General features: G+C 45.8%; 1 protein-coding gene across 6 annotated transcripts in view; it reads left to right on the top strand.

Annotated features, from left to right (window-relative positions):
* BRPF3 (bromodomain and PHD finger containing 3) overlaps nt 1-13,012 on the top strand; it is a 49,517-nt gene that overhangs the window by 1,819 nt on the left and 34,686 nt on the right. For 4 of the 6 annotated variants that reach the window (XM_030561248.1, XM_030561247.1, XM_030561246.1 and 1 more), the window contains exons 2-3: nt 9,371-10,772; nt 12,464-12,620. In XM_030561248.1, coding sequence (XP_030417108.1) covers nt 9,388-10,772; nt 12,464-12,620 — 1,542 coding nt within the window. In that variant the 5' untranslated portion in view covers nt 9,371-9,387. Of the gene's footprint in view, nt 1-6,171; nt 6,487-7,619; nt 7,640-9,370; nt 10,773-12,463; nt 12,621-13,012 lie in introns of those variants that run through there. The other 2 variants (XM_030561244.1, XM_030561245.1) reach the window with 2 other exon arrangements.

Genomic DNA, 13,012 nt, shown 5'->3' with positions numbered 1-13,012 from the left:
TCATGTGTTGCCTGATGAAGGTTACTGCTTGTATCATTCTCCCTGAGAAAGTCTTCACTGATGACACTTGGCACAGCTCACTGCATGCCACATTCCCCCCTTAGTGGGGGCCTTACTGAGGTCTGACTCAGGTCACTGCCTACACTATCCCCACAATGAGAGCAGATATTCTCCTGGTGAGGCCTGACGTGACTCACTGCATGCACACTATCCCTGGTTTGGGAGCCTAGAGGACCCCCATAGTGAGGCCTGCCACTCTTCTCTACATGCACCAAACCCATCCTGAGACCAAGGCTTTCCTACAGAAAGCTGATACTACCCATGGCATGCTCCATTCTCAAAATGGGCAGAGATCACCCCTGCTAACACCTGGTGCAGCTCATTGCATGTGCTTTCCAGTGGTTTGACCTAACATCCCGCTTACACCATCTCCTGCTGAAAAGTGACAGAGATCAATGTAATCACTATCCTCACCATGATTTTGTACCAACTTCACAATTATCGGCATAGATCTTAATCCTCCTGAGTTGAGGCCTGACTGAACTCTGCATCCACTGGCACTCGCATGGTGGTTATCTATGCTGGGCATCTGATGAGACTTGATAAAACTCACTGCGTGTACTGACACAAATGTAAGGCATGCAGTTGTATTGAGCCTCTGCTGAGCCCAAATCCAGTACAGGCATGCAGGCAGAAGAGTCCACGCCGTTTGCAAATATGATGTGTGTTTTGTCCCTGGGAAAGAGTGGGGCTTGCTAGACATGGGTCTGGTAGGCATGTAAAAAACCTGGGCACTGTGGAAGGAGTGTGAGTAGGTGGGCAGGGGCATGGCTGGTGTTAAGTCTGGTTGTCATGAGAAAAGAATGCAGTATGGTAGCAAGCTGAAGCGTAAGTGAAGTGTGACTTGAAGACACTGAGGATTATTCCTTTGTGGCATTTATTGATTTATTGATAGGTGCCTGTCAAGTGCTCTGGAAAATTAAATTAAAAATCACAACATAGACAAACATAAACGAGGTGTTTCCCATAACTATCTATGTTGGCCCGTGTTTTTCTAAACTGCGTTAGAGAAGAGTGAAAAAGATTGGCTTTTCAGTGTGCCCAGAAGGTTAACAAATCTGCGTCCTCGTGGACCAAGGTTGGGACTGAATTCTAAAATGGAGGACCTTTCACAGAGAATGCCCTGCCAACTGCTTCTTTTTCTTTATATCAAAGGAACAGCAGTTTGAGCGTCTCTGCTGATCTCAGTTGCAACAGCATGTCATGGAGGGAGAGGCAGTCCCTCAAGTTACCAGCTCCCAAATCATTTAGGGGGTTGTAGGCAAAACCAACCCCTTGAATTCCACCTGGAAGCTTATTGGAAGTCAGTTCAGATCATGGGGCGCTGATCGGATGTGTTCCCATCATGTAACTCCAGTTAATAAATGGGCTGCAGGATTCTGTACCAGCCTCAGCTTCTGAATGGTCCTAGCACTCAGCCCCTTGAAGAGCATATTACAGCAATTTTATCTTCATGGCATGGAAAACTGTGGCAAACTCCATTTTGGAGAGAAAAAGTCACACTTATCTTGTCAGGTGTAGATGGCCACATCTGCTACCTGGGCTATTCAGAGTAGCCCAGGATATAACAACAGCTTCAAGTGGTTCACCTGTTTTACAAATGGCAATTGCACTCTGAATGAGGGTTGCTAAAATAAGATCCCCAAACAATTCCAGCTGCTTTCTCCAGCCCACCTACATTATCTCAGCCCTGGTCTACACTGAGTGAGGGGATTGATCTAAGTTACGCAACTTCAGCTACGCGAATGACGTACTTAGATCGACTTACCATGGTCTCTTCACTGCGGTGAGTCTACTGCTGCTGCTCCCCAGTCTTCTCTGCCTGAGCTTCTCTTGGCACTGGAGTACAGGAGTCAACAGGAGAGGGCTCAGGGGTCGATTTATCGCATCTAGACTAGACATGATAAATCGATCCCTGCTGGATCAATTACTGCCCACCATGGATAGTGTAGACGTACCCTCAGTCTTGTCTGGATTGACTTGTATCCAGCCAGCTCTCATTCAAGTCCCAAGTTCATCTAGGCACTCGATAATTTGTTTTGCTGCTCTCTCTGGGTCATACATGATGAAGATGTAGGGCTGGATGTCATCAGTGTCTGAATACAGTGCAGCCCATGTCACCTCCCTTACCCTCTTTGAGGAGTGACTTACACACATTGAACAAAAGAGTTGACTCTGTTGACCCACGTGGCACCCTGCAAACGAGATCCATTGTAACATGAGACAGTTGCCCACAGCTGGCTTGTGGGTTCTCTCAGAAAGATGGGAATGAAGCTGCCCAGGAGTAGCTACATCCATCCTTGCTAATGTCTGCAGAAGAAACCAAAAAATTGTACGGTCAGCTGTATCAAAGGGTTCTGGTAGACCTAAAAGAATCAGCATGGACACTTTGTCCACTACTAGCAGGAGGTCAGCAGCTAACATAATCAGTGCAGTTTCTACCCATATCCAGGCCTATATAGCAAGACTGGGTAGAATCTAAGGAATCAGACTGCTAGAGTTGTCTTGTTACTACCCTCCAAATTAACCTTCCCTGAAAATGGGAGATGGGGCAGCAGTGGATAGATAGATAGCCAGAGTGTTGACATCTGGAATTGATTTCTTGAGCATGGGCCTCACACTGAGGAAACACTGACAATCTTGATAACAATGGACCCAGTTTTTCCACTGGTGTTCACCTGCCAGGAATGATAAGAGTCCAGATTTCAGGTTGTGACACGAAGCTGACCCAGCATCTCTATAATCTCAGCAAGCAATACTGGCCGAAACTCAGCAGAGAAGACAGTGTGTGTGTGTGTGTGTCCTCTCAGGATGTAGTATAGCCCAGTGCAGACAAAATTGCTCGTGTTTGGAACGTAACATGAAAACTTCATGAGAGAAACTTGACTTGGCAACTGAGGGGAGGCAGTGAGGATTCACCAAGCTGTCAGCCGTCACTTGGAACAGTTTTGCTGTGCGAGACGTTGCAGTTGCTATGGTGGAAGTGAAGAAACCTTTCTTAGCACAGCCATGGCAAACGATCTTAAGAGCTGTGCGTGCCACAAGCAGTCAGACTCTGCTTTAGACTTCTGCTCACTAATGCTTTAGCAGTCTCACCTTTCGCTTTGTCTGTCACAGTTCACCAAGGTCATTTGTGAAGCCAAAGACAGCAGTGGGAGAAGGCCTTTAGGGGTCACTGTTTGTAGTGAAGGAAAAAAAGATGGTTATAAAGTCTTGCTGAGCTATTAACAGAGTGGTCTGTTGGAAGAACAGCCTTCTCTCTCAAGACCTCCTGGAAACTTGCTGGCTCCATCAGCCTCTAGGGCATTGGTTCTCAACCTGTTTACCATTGAGGGCCGTATATGCAGTTCTCTGTGTGTTATGTAGGCCACATCCACACTATATATATTACCTGTATGGCCCTGAGGATGTCACGTGGGCCACAGCTGTGTGCTGATTGGGCTGCATCCGGCCAATGCTTGAGAACTGCTCTAGGGCAAACCATTAAAACATGTTCATCACCCACGTGCGATGGGGGCATCCTAATCTCAGATCGAAGGAGCATGCGGTTGTCCCATGGCAGGAAATATCCATCATTCTAACCTCTTCCCCCTGACGTAAACATCAGATCTAGAGTATGTCCATCCTTACAAATGGAGCTTGCAATTATGTGGGGCAGTTTCGTGGTTGTCATGGCATGAAATTCTGGAATGATCCAGAAGAACCATCATCTACGGGGATATTGAAATCAAAAAGAGATTTATCAGTGACTCTAGTGCCACTGTGATGAGGAAGCTGATCTCCCCACAGTGGGTCTCCACATTCACCCCGTTGGAGCCCCCTTGCAGAACTCTCACACGGTGTACACACACAGACCTCGCTGTGCTAGGGGAGACAGCGTGCATTTGAGATCAGATGCAAAAAGCACAACACCGCCTCCTGGATACCTTTTTGTTTCATGTTGAACCAGACAACTGGAGTCAAATGTGCCAACAATGATCCTGCAGCACCATTCATATTTTGCATGCAAAGTCAGGGGCCTCATCTGTTATTAAGTCATGGGTGGTACTAACTGCTTTAGCCACCAACCGTGTGTTTGATAGCATGGAGCCTGCTCTGTTGCTTCTGTTCACTAATGCCTTGTTCTCCTGAGCGAGATTATTTGGTGAAACCAAAGGAACCAGAATGTGATATCTTGGCCTTGATTTACACCTTTGCCTCAGTCAGTGCCTGGTGTTTCCCCTGCCCACCACCACAAGAATCGAGGGGTCTAAGCTCTCGGAGTCCATGCCTGCCTGGAGTCCTCCATTATCCTGAGCTGATGGCAGCATTGTTCAACCTTCCTGGCCAGCCCAAGACATTTATCAGAGGGGCCTGGTGTCCAGATTAGAACCTCTCCAAGGCAGGACCCAAATCTGTCATAAAACACAACAACTCCTGGGGCACCCTGCTGTTTTCTGTGGTGCTCCCACTCAGATGGCGCCTTTACTCGCTGTGGGGAACCCTGGTACTCTCACCCCCACTCCCTGAGGGACTCTCAGGCCATGGCACCCGTTCTTAAACCAGCTTTATTCTCTCCACATCAACCAATCCAATCATACAGACAAAACATGCACAATACCGTTTGATACATTTTAACCCCCTCGCCCCCAACTGGCTTGTAGACTGATGGCAAGTATGTTGTGGCCTTGTTACTCTGGAAATGGAGTGGAGGAAAGGTGAGACCTGCAGCCAGCTAAGCGAGGATTGAAGCTTGGTGGCACTGGAAATGGCTTAGCAAAGAGATACTGAGCTGCTGGTGCTGAGGAAGGAGGACTTTGTTGTCAGCACAGCGGAATGGCTCCAGAAGGACACCCGTAGAAAGTGAAGTGGTGTCACTGGGATGGAATTTAGGAATCCGTAAATTGTGTGGCAAAATGGCATGGGAGGATAAATATTTTATGGCATCAAGGAAGTAGAAGGGAAGGCCAGGGCATTATAGGAATGGAGTGGAATGGAATAGAAAAAGTGTACAATGAGCGTGGAGGGTTAGTGAAGTAGGGTATGTTGGCACTGGAAAATAGTGTTGAAATTCTGGAAGGGGTAAATCCAGTATTACATGGATGTAAATCAGTATAGCACTTGGCCCCTCTGTCAGAGGCTTTGTTTGTGTAATTGAATTGCTGCAGGCCACTTTTACATTTGAGAATCAGACTGCCCCTGAATGAACTGGTGAGATAGAAAGTTAAGCACAAATGGTTCAGTGTGTGCATAACAGCCATGCTATTTGGTTCAGGTGTAGTGCTTTCTAGGGACCTCGCCCACAGTTCCCAGAAGCAGTGCAATCTAGGAGATTTTTGAAAAGCCACCTGTGTACCATGTGACGGTAAGAGGAGGACTGTTTGAACCTTTATGCTATTACCTTTGTTCATGTTAGGGCTAAAGCAGCACAGACCACTACAGTACTTAGCCCTGATGAAAGCAAGTATATTTTCACACATGTACACCCTTTGGAGCACTTTTTTGTGACCATGAGGTGTTTTACAAGTGCTGGGAGGACTAAAGATTAGAATGGCAAATTTTGCTAATATAGACAAAGCTGCAGTGTTTGGCTAGCTCTATTTCAGATTCTTTCCTTGTTTTGGAGTCAGGTTTCAGAGATAGTTATGCTGACAGCCTGACAACTTTTTGGGTTCAGTAGCCCTCTCTGACCCAGCCACTCAGCTCTCATTGGCGGTAGTTTAAGTAATTTTTTGTTGCTTCTGCATAGTATTAAGTGATGGTATGTTTTATAACCTTGTTTTGTATGACAGCCTATTGTGATGAGAGAAACCCTACTTTTCTCAATAGCCTAAGTAGGAGGTAAACATTGTGATTGGTTTGGGTGCATGAATGTATTTGCAATGGAGTCTTGAGGACATGGAGGCTGCTTGCTCAGTTAGTGGCATGAATAGTGGAATTAAATTCTGTTTACCAAACTTGGGGCCTATTTAAATTCTTTAGGCTCCAGTTTCACTTGTGTCTCTGAAATCCTTGTTTTCCCATGTTTCAGTCCCTCCCTTGTGTGTTCTCCAGTTCACTCTTTGTAAGCCTGGCTGATTTGCAGTGGGGAAGGAGGGCAGGAACAATTAAAGGAATGTGCAGTCTGGGTATTCTGTTCCCATTGATTTACAGGTGACAAATTGGGAAGGGAATTGATTAAGGATAACTTTTCTCTGCTGCATTGACATCTCTTTCTTTTTGTTTGAGTTCATTTCTCCCTTAACTCCATTCCCCAGTGGGGCTCTTTTGCATAATTTCTTTACTTCCCCATCAGAAGGTCATTTTTCTGCGGGGAAGAAAAGAAACCTGCCGGGGACATAAATTCTGCGCATGTGCAGTGGCGCATAATTCCTCTGGAGTCAAATTGAGACAACCAGAAGTCAGTCAGGACAAATGAAATTGGATTCTTTACTAACTGCTGATCAGGTGGGTGATTAGTGCTTAAGGTCCATGGTTACATTTTATGATACTCTATTAGTCCTGGCCTGAAACCTAGAACTCCCCATGCTATGGCATTTTAATACTCCAGGGCTGAAGGCATCATTTCTAGAACTTGTTTACCCTCACCAATAGAACTAACTGATTACTGTTGTAGGACCTGATCCCTGCAAGCCTTTACTCATTCTTGCCCTCTTGTGAATATGCGTTTGCAGAGTCAGGCCCTTTAGAGACCAAAAATCATGCAATGGGCTAAACACAAATTACGTGTTATAATGTTTTTTCATGGCTGCAATTCTGTAAGCAGGGCTGAATTTTATATTTAAAAAGAATATGGGTGAAGCAGCAGTTCAGACCCTTCGTGTACCCTTATTGCAGCAAGAAATAAGCAGGAGCCCACTTATCTTTTCAGGAGGCTTTCACGTTCTGTTTTTCTTTCTTTCCTCTCTCTTTCTTTCTGGATTTCTTCCTGTGATTTGGCCGCTTTCTTCCCGCAGCTCATTTTCATGTCGCTGGCGCGGCTGCTGTTCTCAAGGGATTTATCTGGCTCCCTATTAACGTTCCCATCTTGCCTCTTTCCCACCTCTCTCCTCCATAGTATTTCTGTTACTGCATTTTCTTTCCTCTCTCCAGCTGCCTCAGTTCCCACTGAATCTTCTGGCACCAGCATACGGTCCTGTCTCCCTGTTAAAAAATCACTGCCCTAAACGTGTTGTGCGTGCTATTTGAAAAGTATTTGAGAGGGAGAAAAAAATCACCTTTCCCGTGTTGCTCTCTCACCCCCTGTTCCATGTTGATCAGTCAGTGCTTGAGCCTGGGAATGAAAGCTAGTCTCTGTCACTCACTGTGTTTCCTTGAGAACCCCACCAAATCGCAGAAGGAACAGATGCTTCCTCCTTACATCTGGCCTGCTACGTTGCTAAATTCTTCCTCTGGCTTTGCTCGGCCAGTTGTGCCCCGTTCTGCATGTTCCTGTTGGGTTCTGGCCCGTTCTGCATGTTGAGAGGCAGACACAGAGCTAGTTACATACACGCTCTCGGGAGTGCTCCAGAGGATACAGCTGCCATTGTGGAGAGAGAGACTGGAGACGAGTTTTCATTGCAGGCTCAGCTCAGTTGTGTTGATCAGTCAGTGCACCCAGGTATTTTTAAGTTAAAGACAATCTGTATCTCTAACCAACCATGATGGTATGTAAGTGCTGGAATAGCAGCTTTTCCTTGACAACCGCCTATGCAGCGTACATACACAAAACTTAAAAAGTAACTACTAAAAATTGTCTTTTCCTGGCTGTAGTGAATAAGTGGCCTCCATGTTGCACGCTCTCTCTCTCTTTCCTCAGCACACATGTATTGAACTCCTCTGTCCACTTTCCCCCACCCTTTTCCCCACTTGGGCTAATGTTTCCACCAGGTCCAGGAAGTCTGTTTATTACAGATCCAGATTGATTTGCAAATTGTGAGCTGCATTTACCATTAAAAAACTAGTGATATTCAGTATAAAAGGATCACTGAAGGGTGATTATGCACATGGATGGAGGATTGAGGTCCCTGGTTCTTGGTAATTCCTTTAATTGTTTTCAAGATACAAGACTAGTGCAATAATGAATGAACAGGCAACAGTCATCAGCTTCTGTATTGTATTTTAGCAGTAGATGTTACGCTCTTTGGCTGAGAGCTGTTTCTGGGATTATATACCCATTATTTATTTCTTTATTTTATTTCTTTGACTGTTTAAAAGAAGCACCTGTTCTGACACACTGCATCCGTGTACGCTTATTTGCAATATAAAAAAGCGAGGATAAATTGGATTCCCAGACTGCAGCAAGAATTGTGTTTACTGAAGGCCAGGTTACCAATCTATTTCAGTGCCAGTCCCTTTCGGTAGATACTCTGGAAGTGCTCCAGAGCCATGAGACAATTTCAAACAGCACTTGGCCAGATTAATCTCTTCCAAACCTTTCGATATCCCATTGCACAACCATTGTCTTGTAGCACTGCCTAATGTAGCCCTCTGAGCCTGTGTGAGACTTTGCAAAATGAATATTTTTGTGGACTACTTTACAGAAGGGTTGAAAATAGGACCCAGATTCAAATACTGGTTTCAACCTTAACCAAAAGAACTATGACTGGCTCCACTTAAAAAAGACTAGTTCCTGAATGTAGCCTTATAGCTGGAACTCACATAATGTATTCTGGGATATTACTTGCAGATATAGGCATATAACCCTCTCCTGTAGAATTCTCAACTGTTTTTTCACCAGACTTTGGAAGTATTGCTGCAGCTGTTGAGTAAAAACAGTATCATGATCTACAGGGCAGGAACAGTGCCTGCTTTTAAGTTTGGAAAATATCTAGCACATTGTGTGTGCTACGGGAAATTATAATAATAACAACAGGCACAAGTATATAGAGAAAAATTCCATGTGGAGCATGAACTTATTAATATATGGACAATGCCATCAGATATAAAAAGTATTGTTGGATTTGGTGGGAGTTCAAACTGTGAGCTGAGCAAAGCACAACCTTTAGCTCAATACAAAATACCATCAAACTCATTCTGGCCTTTCTCAGCTGGTTGTACAGTGATATGCCAATCCTTTGAAAAGATAACAGAGCAGGGGCCTGGAGGGGATTTGCAATGCAGTGCTACAACATAATGGGAGAGATAGTAGACTCTATCCACTGGTGGATGTGTGCCCCTTTGGATCTAAAGAAGGAGGAAATGCTTTCGGTGCTTTAGTGAATCTGAAATGAGTTGAGCCTCTAGTGGACATGTTTCATTCCTGTCGCACTGAGTAAGTTTTTGAATCTGTGCTGCTCAAGTTTTCCTTTGCTGCTAGCTTAAATTGTACTCTGTCTGGGTTGTGTTTCAGGGCTTCCAGGTGCAGCTATGAGGAAGCCTCGGAGGAGGTCCCGGCAGAACCCCGAGGGGAGACGTTCTCCCTCGCCTTACAGCCTGAAATGCTCGCCCACCCGGGAGACTCTGACGTATGCCCAGGCCCAGCGGATAGTGGAGGTTGATATTGATGGACGGCTCCATCGCATCAGCATCTACGACCCCCTAAAGATCATCACGGAGGATGAGCTGACTGCCCAGGATATCACAGAGTGCAACAGCAACAAGGAAAACAGTGAACAGCCCCTGTTCCCTTCCAAGTCCAAGAAAACTCCCTCCAAAGGCAAAAAGAAAGAGTCATGCTCCAAACATGCACCAGGGACATCTTTCCATTTACCCCAGCCCAGCTTCCGGGTGATGGACTCCTTCAGCCAGCCAGATGCCCCTCCTCTTCCTGCAGCATACTACCGGTACATCGAGAAGCCTCCTGAGGACCTCGATGCAGAGGTGGAGTATGACATGGATGAGGAGGATCTGGCTTGGCTGGACATGGTTAATGAGAAGCGGAAGGACGATGGCTATGGGACAGTTTCTGCTGATGCTTTTGAGCTGCTCGTGGATCGGTTGGAGAAGGAGTCGTACTTGGAGAGCCGCAACAACGGGGCCCAGCAGTCCCTGATTGATGAGGATGCTGTCTGCTGTGTCTGCATGGATGATGAGTGTCACAACAGCAACGTCATCCTGTTCTGTGACATCTGTAACTTGGCCGTGCACCAGGAGTGCTATGGTGTACCCTATATCCCTGAGGGCCAGTGGCTTTGCCGCTGCTGCCTACAGTCCCCTTCTCGCCCGGTTGATTGTGTTCTGTGCCCAAACAAAGGTGGAGCCTTCAAACAGACCAGTGATGGCCGCTGGTCCCACGTTGTTTGTGCCATCTGGATCCCCGAGATCTGCTTTGCAAACACTGTGTTCCTGGAGCCCATCGAAGGGATAAACAACATCCCGCCCGCTCGCTGGAAGCTGACTTGCTACATCTGCAAGCAGAAGGGCATGGGAGCTGCTATCCAGTGCCACAAGGTGAACTGCTACACTGCCTTCCACGTCACCTGTGCCCAACGGGCTGGTCTCTTCATGAAGATAGAACCTATGAGGGAGACCAGCATTAATGGCACAACTTTCACGGTGCGCAAGACGGCTTACTGTGGGGCACATTCCCCACCTGGTACAACGAAAAAAGGATCTACGACTGCTACCAGTGACGGGGAGGAGGACATTGCAAAGGAGGAAGGAGAGGAGGAAGACAGCACTGGCATCCCCAAGGGATCCCTGAAGAAGAGCAAAGTGAAGTTGAAGCAGAAGATCAAAAAGGAAGCCTGTGACCTGTCAGATGGGCATTCATCTATGCCACTGGTGACAGTCACACAGATCCCCTCTTACAGGTGAGTGTTGGCAACGATGCTGTCTGGTGGGACTTGCCAGGTCTTTTGTATTAAGGACTGGGTTAGTCCAGCATCTGTCTTCTCTTTAAAATTTAAACTGCACGCCTTGAGACACTTGTCCACACTTCAGCTAACAAGAACCATGTTAAAAAACCTGCAGCAGCAGCAGCAGGCTCCAGCACCATTTTGCACATGGTAGTTGTCGGCACAGTTGTAGCATCAGAGAGACTCACCCTAGAATAGCCAATAGCCCACTGGTCAGGGTGCAAAACTGGGAGGGAAAGACCTGGGTTCAAGTCCATTCTCCACATCAGGAAGAAGGATTTGAACCTCTAACCGTAGGATATTGGAGGAAGCGGCAGCACCTTCTCCTCAATTGTTTGAATGCCAGGAGCCCCAGAGTACCCTTGGGAAGAGAGAGACAAGGTGGGTGAGGTAAGATCTTTCATTGGACGAGCTTTTGTTGTTATTTTTTCAGCATTTATGCCCAAACTGTGCTAATAACTGTAGCTCATTTCCAGGGGATCTTTAACAAACACCAGATCTGGCAATTCAAAGAAAAAAAAATCATTATGGGTTGAACAAAATGTTTTATTTTGATCTTTGGGCCTTTTTAGCCATTTAAAAAAAAAAAAAAAAGCAAAAGGGTCTGGATTCCAAATTATTTTTCCTTTTTTTTTTTGTTTCCAAAAATAATTTGCCAAAACCAACACAAATTCGCGAAATATTTTGATCAACCTGAATCCATATTTATTTCCGAGAAAACATTTAGTTGGAAAAATGTCACCCAACTCTAATTATACCAAATTATAAAACACAAAATGTACATGTAAGCCATGCTGGGCTGTAACCATGCTTTAAAATAGTTTCAGACTTGGTTGCAAGCCATTGGGTGAACAGGGCCTCAATGGAAAGCAGCTTCCTATTGATCTAAAGCCACTGTATTTTGACTCCTCACTTCATGGCTCCTAAGCATCCTGCTTAGTGAGCCGAATGCATCATTGTCATAGCAGCTGTGAATTTGACCTAGTATATTTCGGCCAGGACACCTTCACGGAGCTGGGGATGGTGCTCTGTTTTCTTTTAGTGTCTTGGAAAGTGCAGCCAGATGCCCCATATATTTTAATAGTTGTTCTATTGGAAACAGCTGAGATACCATGTATTGTTTATTATTTGTATTATCATAGCACCTCGGAGCCCTAGTCATGGGCCAGGACCCCAAAGTGCTGGGTGCTGTTCAAACACAGGAATGGTCTAATCATTATTAAATGGTTAAAATTATTGTCCAGGGACTCCATTTGAGTTTGTTCCCTAGTGTGCCTCCCTTAATAACGTGAAACTTAAATGACTCTAGTAAAGTTAACTGCTCCCTTGGAGCTGAATTGGTGATTGGATACTTCTCACCCTACTATGACTTTGTTTGGTAAGAGCCTCCAGCTGAGCTGCTGTTAAAATAACAATACATTTCTGAAGGCGGAGATGGCTATCTTCACAGCTGAAAGACCCCACATTGGCACAGACTGGCATGGATTAGGTGTATGATTCTATGCATAATGACACAATATTGCAAAATTGTGCACCACTGTTACTGCAGCAGGAGATCTTAACATGTGCCATCATAGTCCATAGAAATTGATGATTGCTTTGTTGTGCGGGGTAGCCTGCTTGCTGATCTGGTTTGTTTCCTATAGGTTGAATAAAATCTGCAGTGGACTCTCTCTCCAGAGGAAGAACCAGTTTATGCAGCGGCTACACAACTACTGGCTGCTGAAGCGCCAGGCGAGGAACGGTGTCCCTCTGATCCGACGTCTCCACTCTCACTTGCAGTCCCAAAGAAATGCAGAGCAGGTACCACCCCTCATTCCAGTACCACATGCTGTAGCAGCTGGGCAGAGAAGAGGAATGTGGGCAAGGAAACAAGTTTGGGGTAAACTGGAAAGGGGAGAGCAGGGTGGAGAAACTGGAAAAATGTAATTCAACTTTGAGCAGTGACAGAGGTGCAGTCAGGTGATGAGTTCTGGGTATTGAATTGGGGATTTGGGATGGGTAATAGCAGTAGAACTAGAGAAACACCCTATTCTTTAAGGTAATTACAATGGAGAAGGAGTGCTCTTTCTTAAAATATGCTGCCTTCTGTTGGTGCATTCAAGGAGTCAGGCCAGGTCAGTACTTGAATGGGAGACCCCTTGTGCTGCAACAAATGGTGCTGGTGATTCAGGTGGCACTCTTCCTCGTGAGTC

Source organism: Gopherus evgoodei, chromosome 4 (assembly GCF_007399415.2).
Source record: "Gopherus evgoodei ecotype Sinaloan lineage chromosome 4, rGopEvg1_v1.p, whole genome shotgun sequence".
In the NCBI taxonomy this organism is placed as follows: Eukaryota; Metazoa; Chordata; order Testudines; family Testudinidae; genus Gopherus; species Gopherus evgoodei.
The sequence above is the reverse complement of the archived record's forward strand: the minus strand, read 5'-3'. Positions and strand labels throughout refer to the sequence as shown.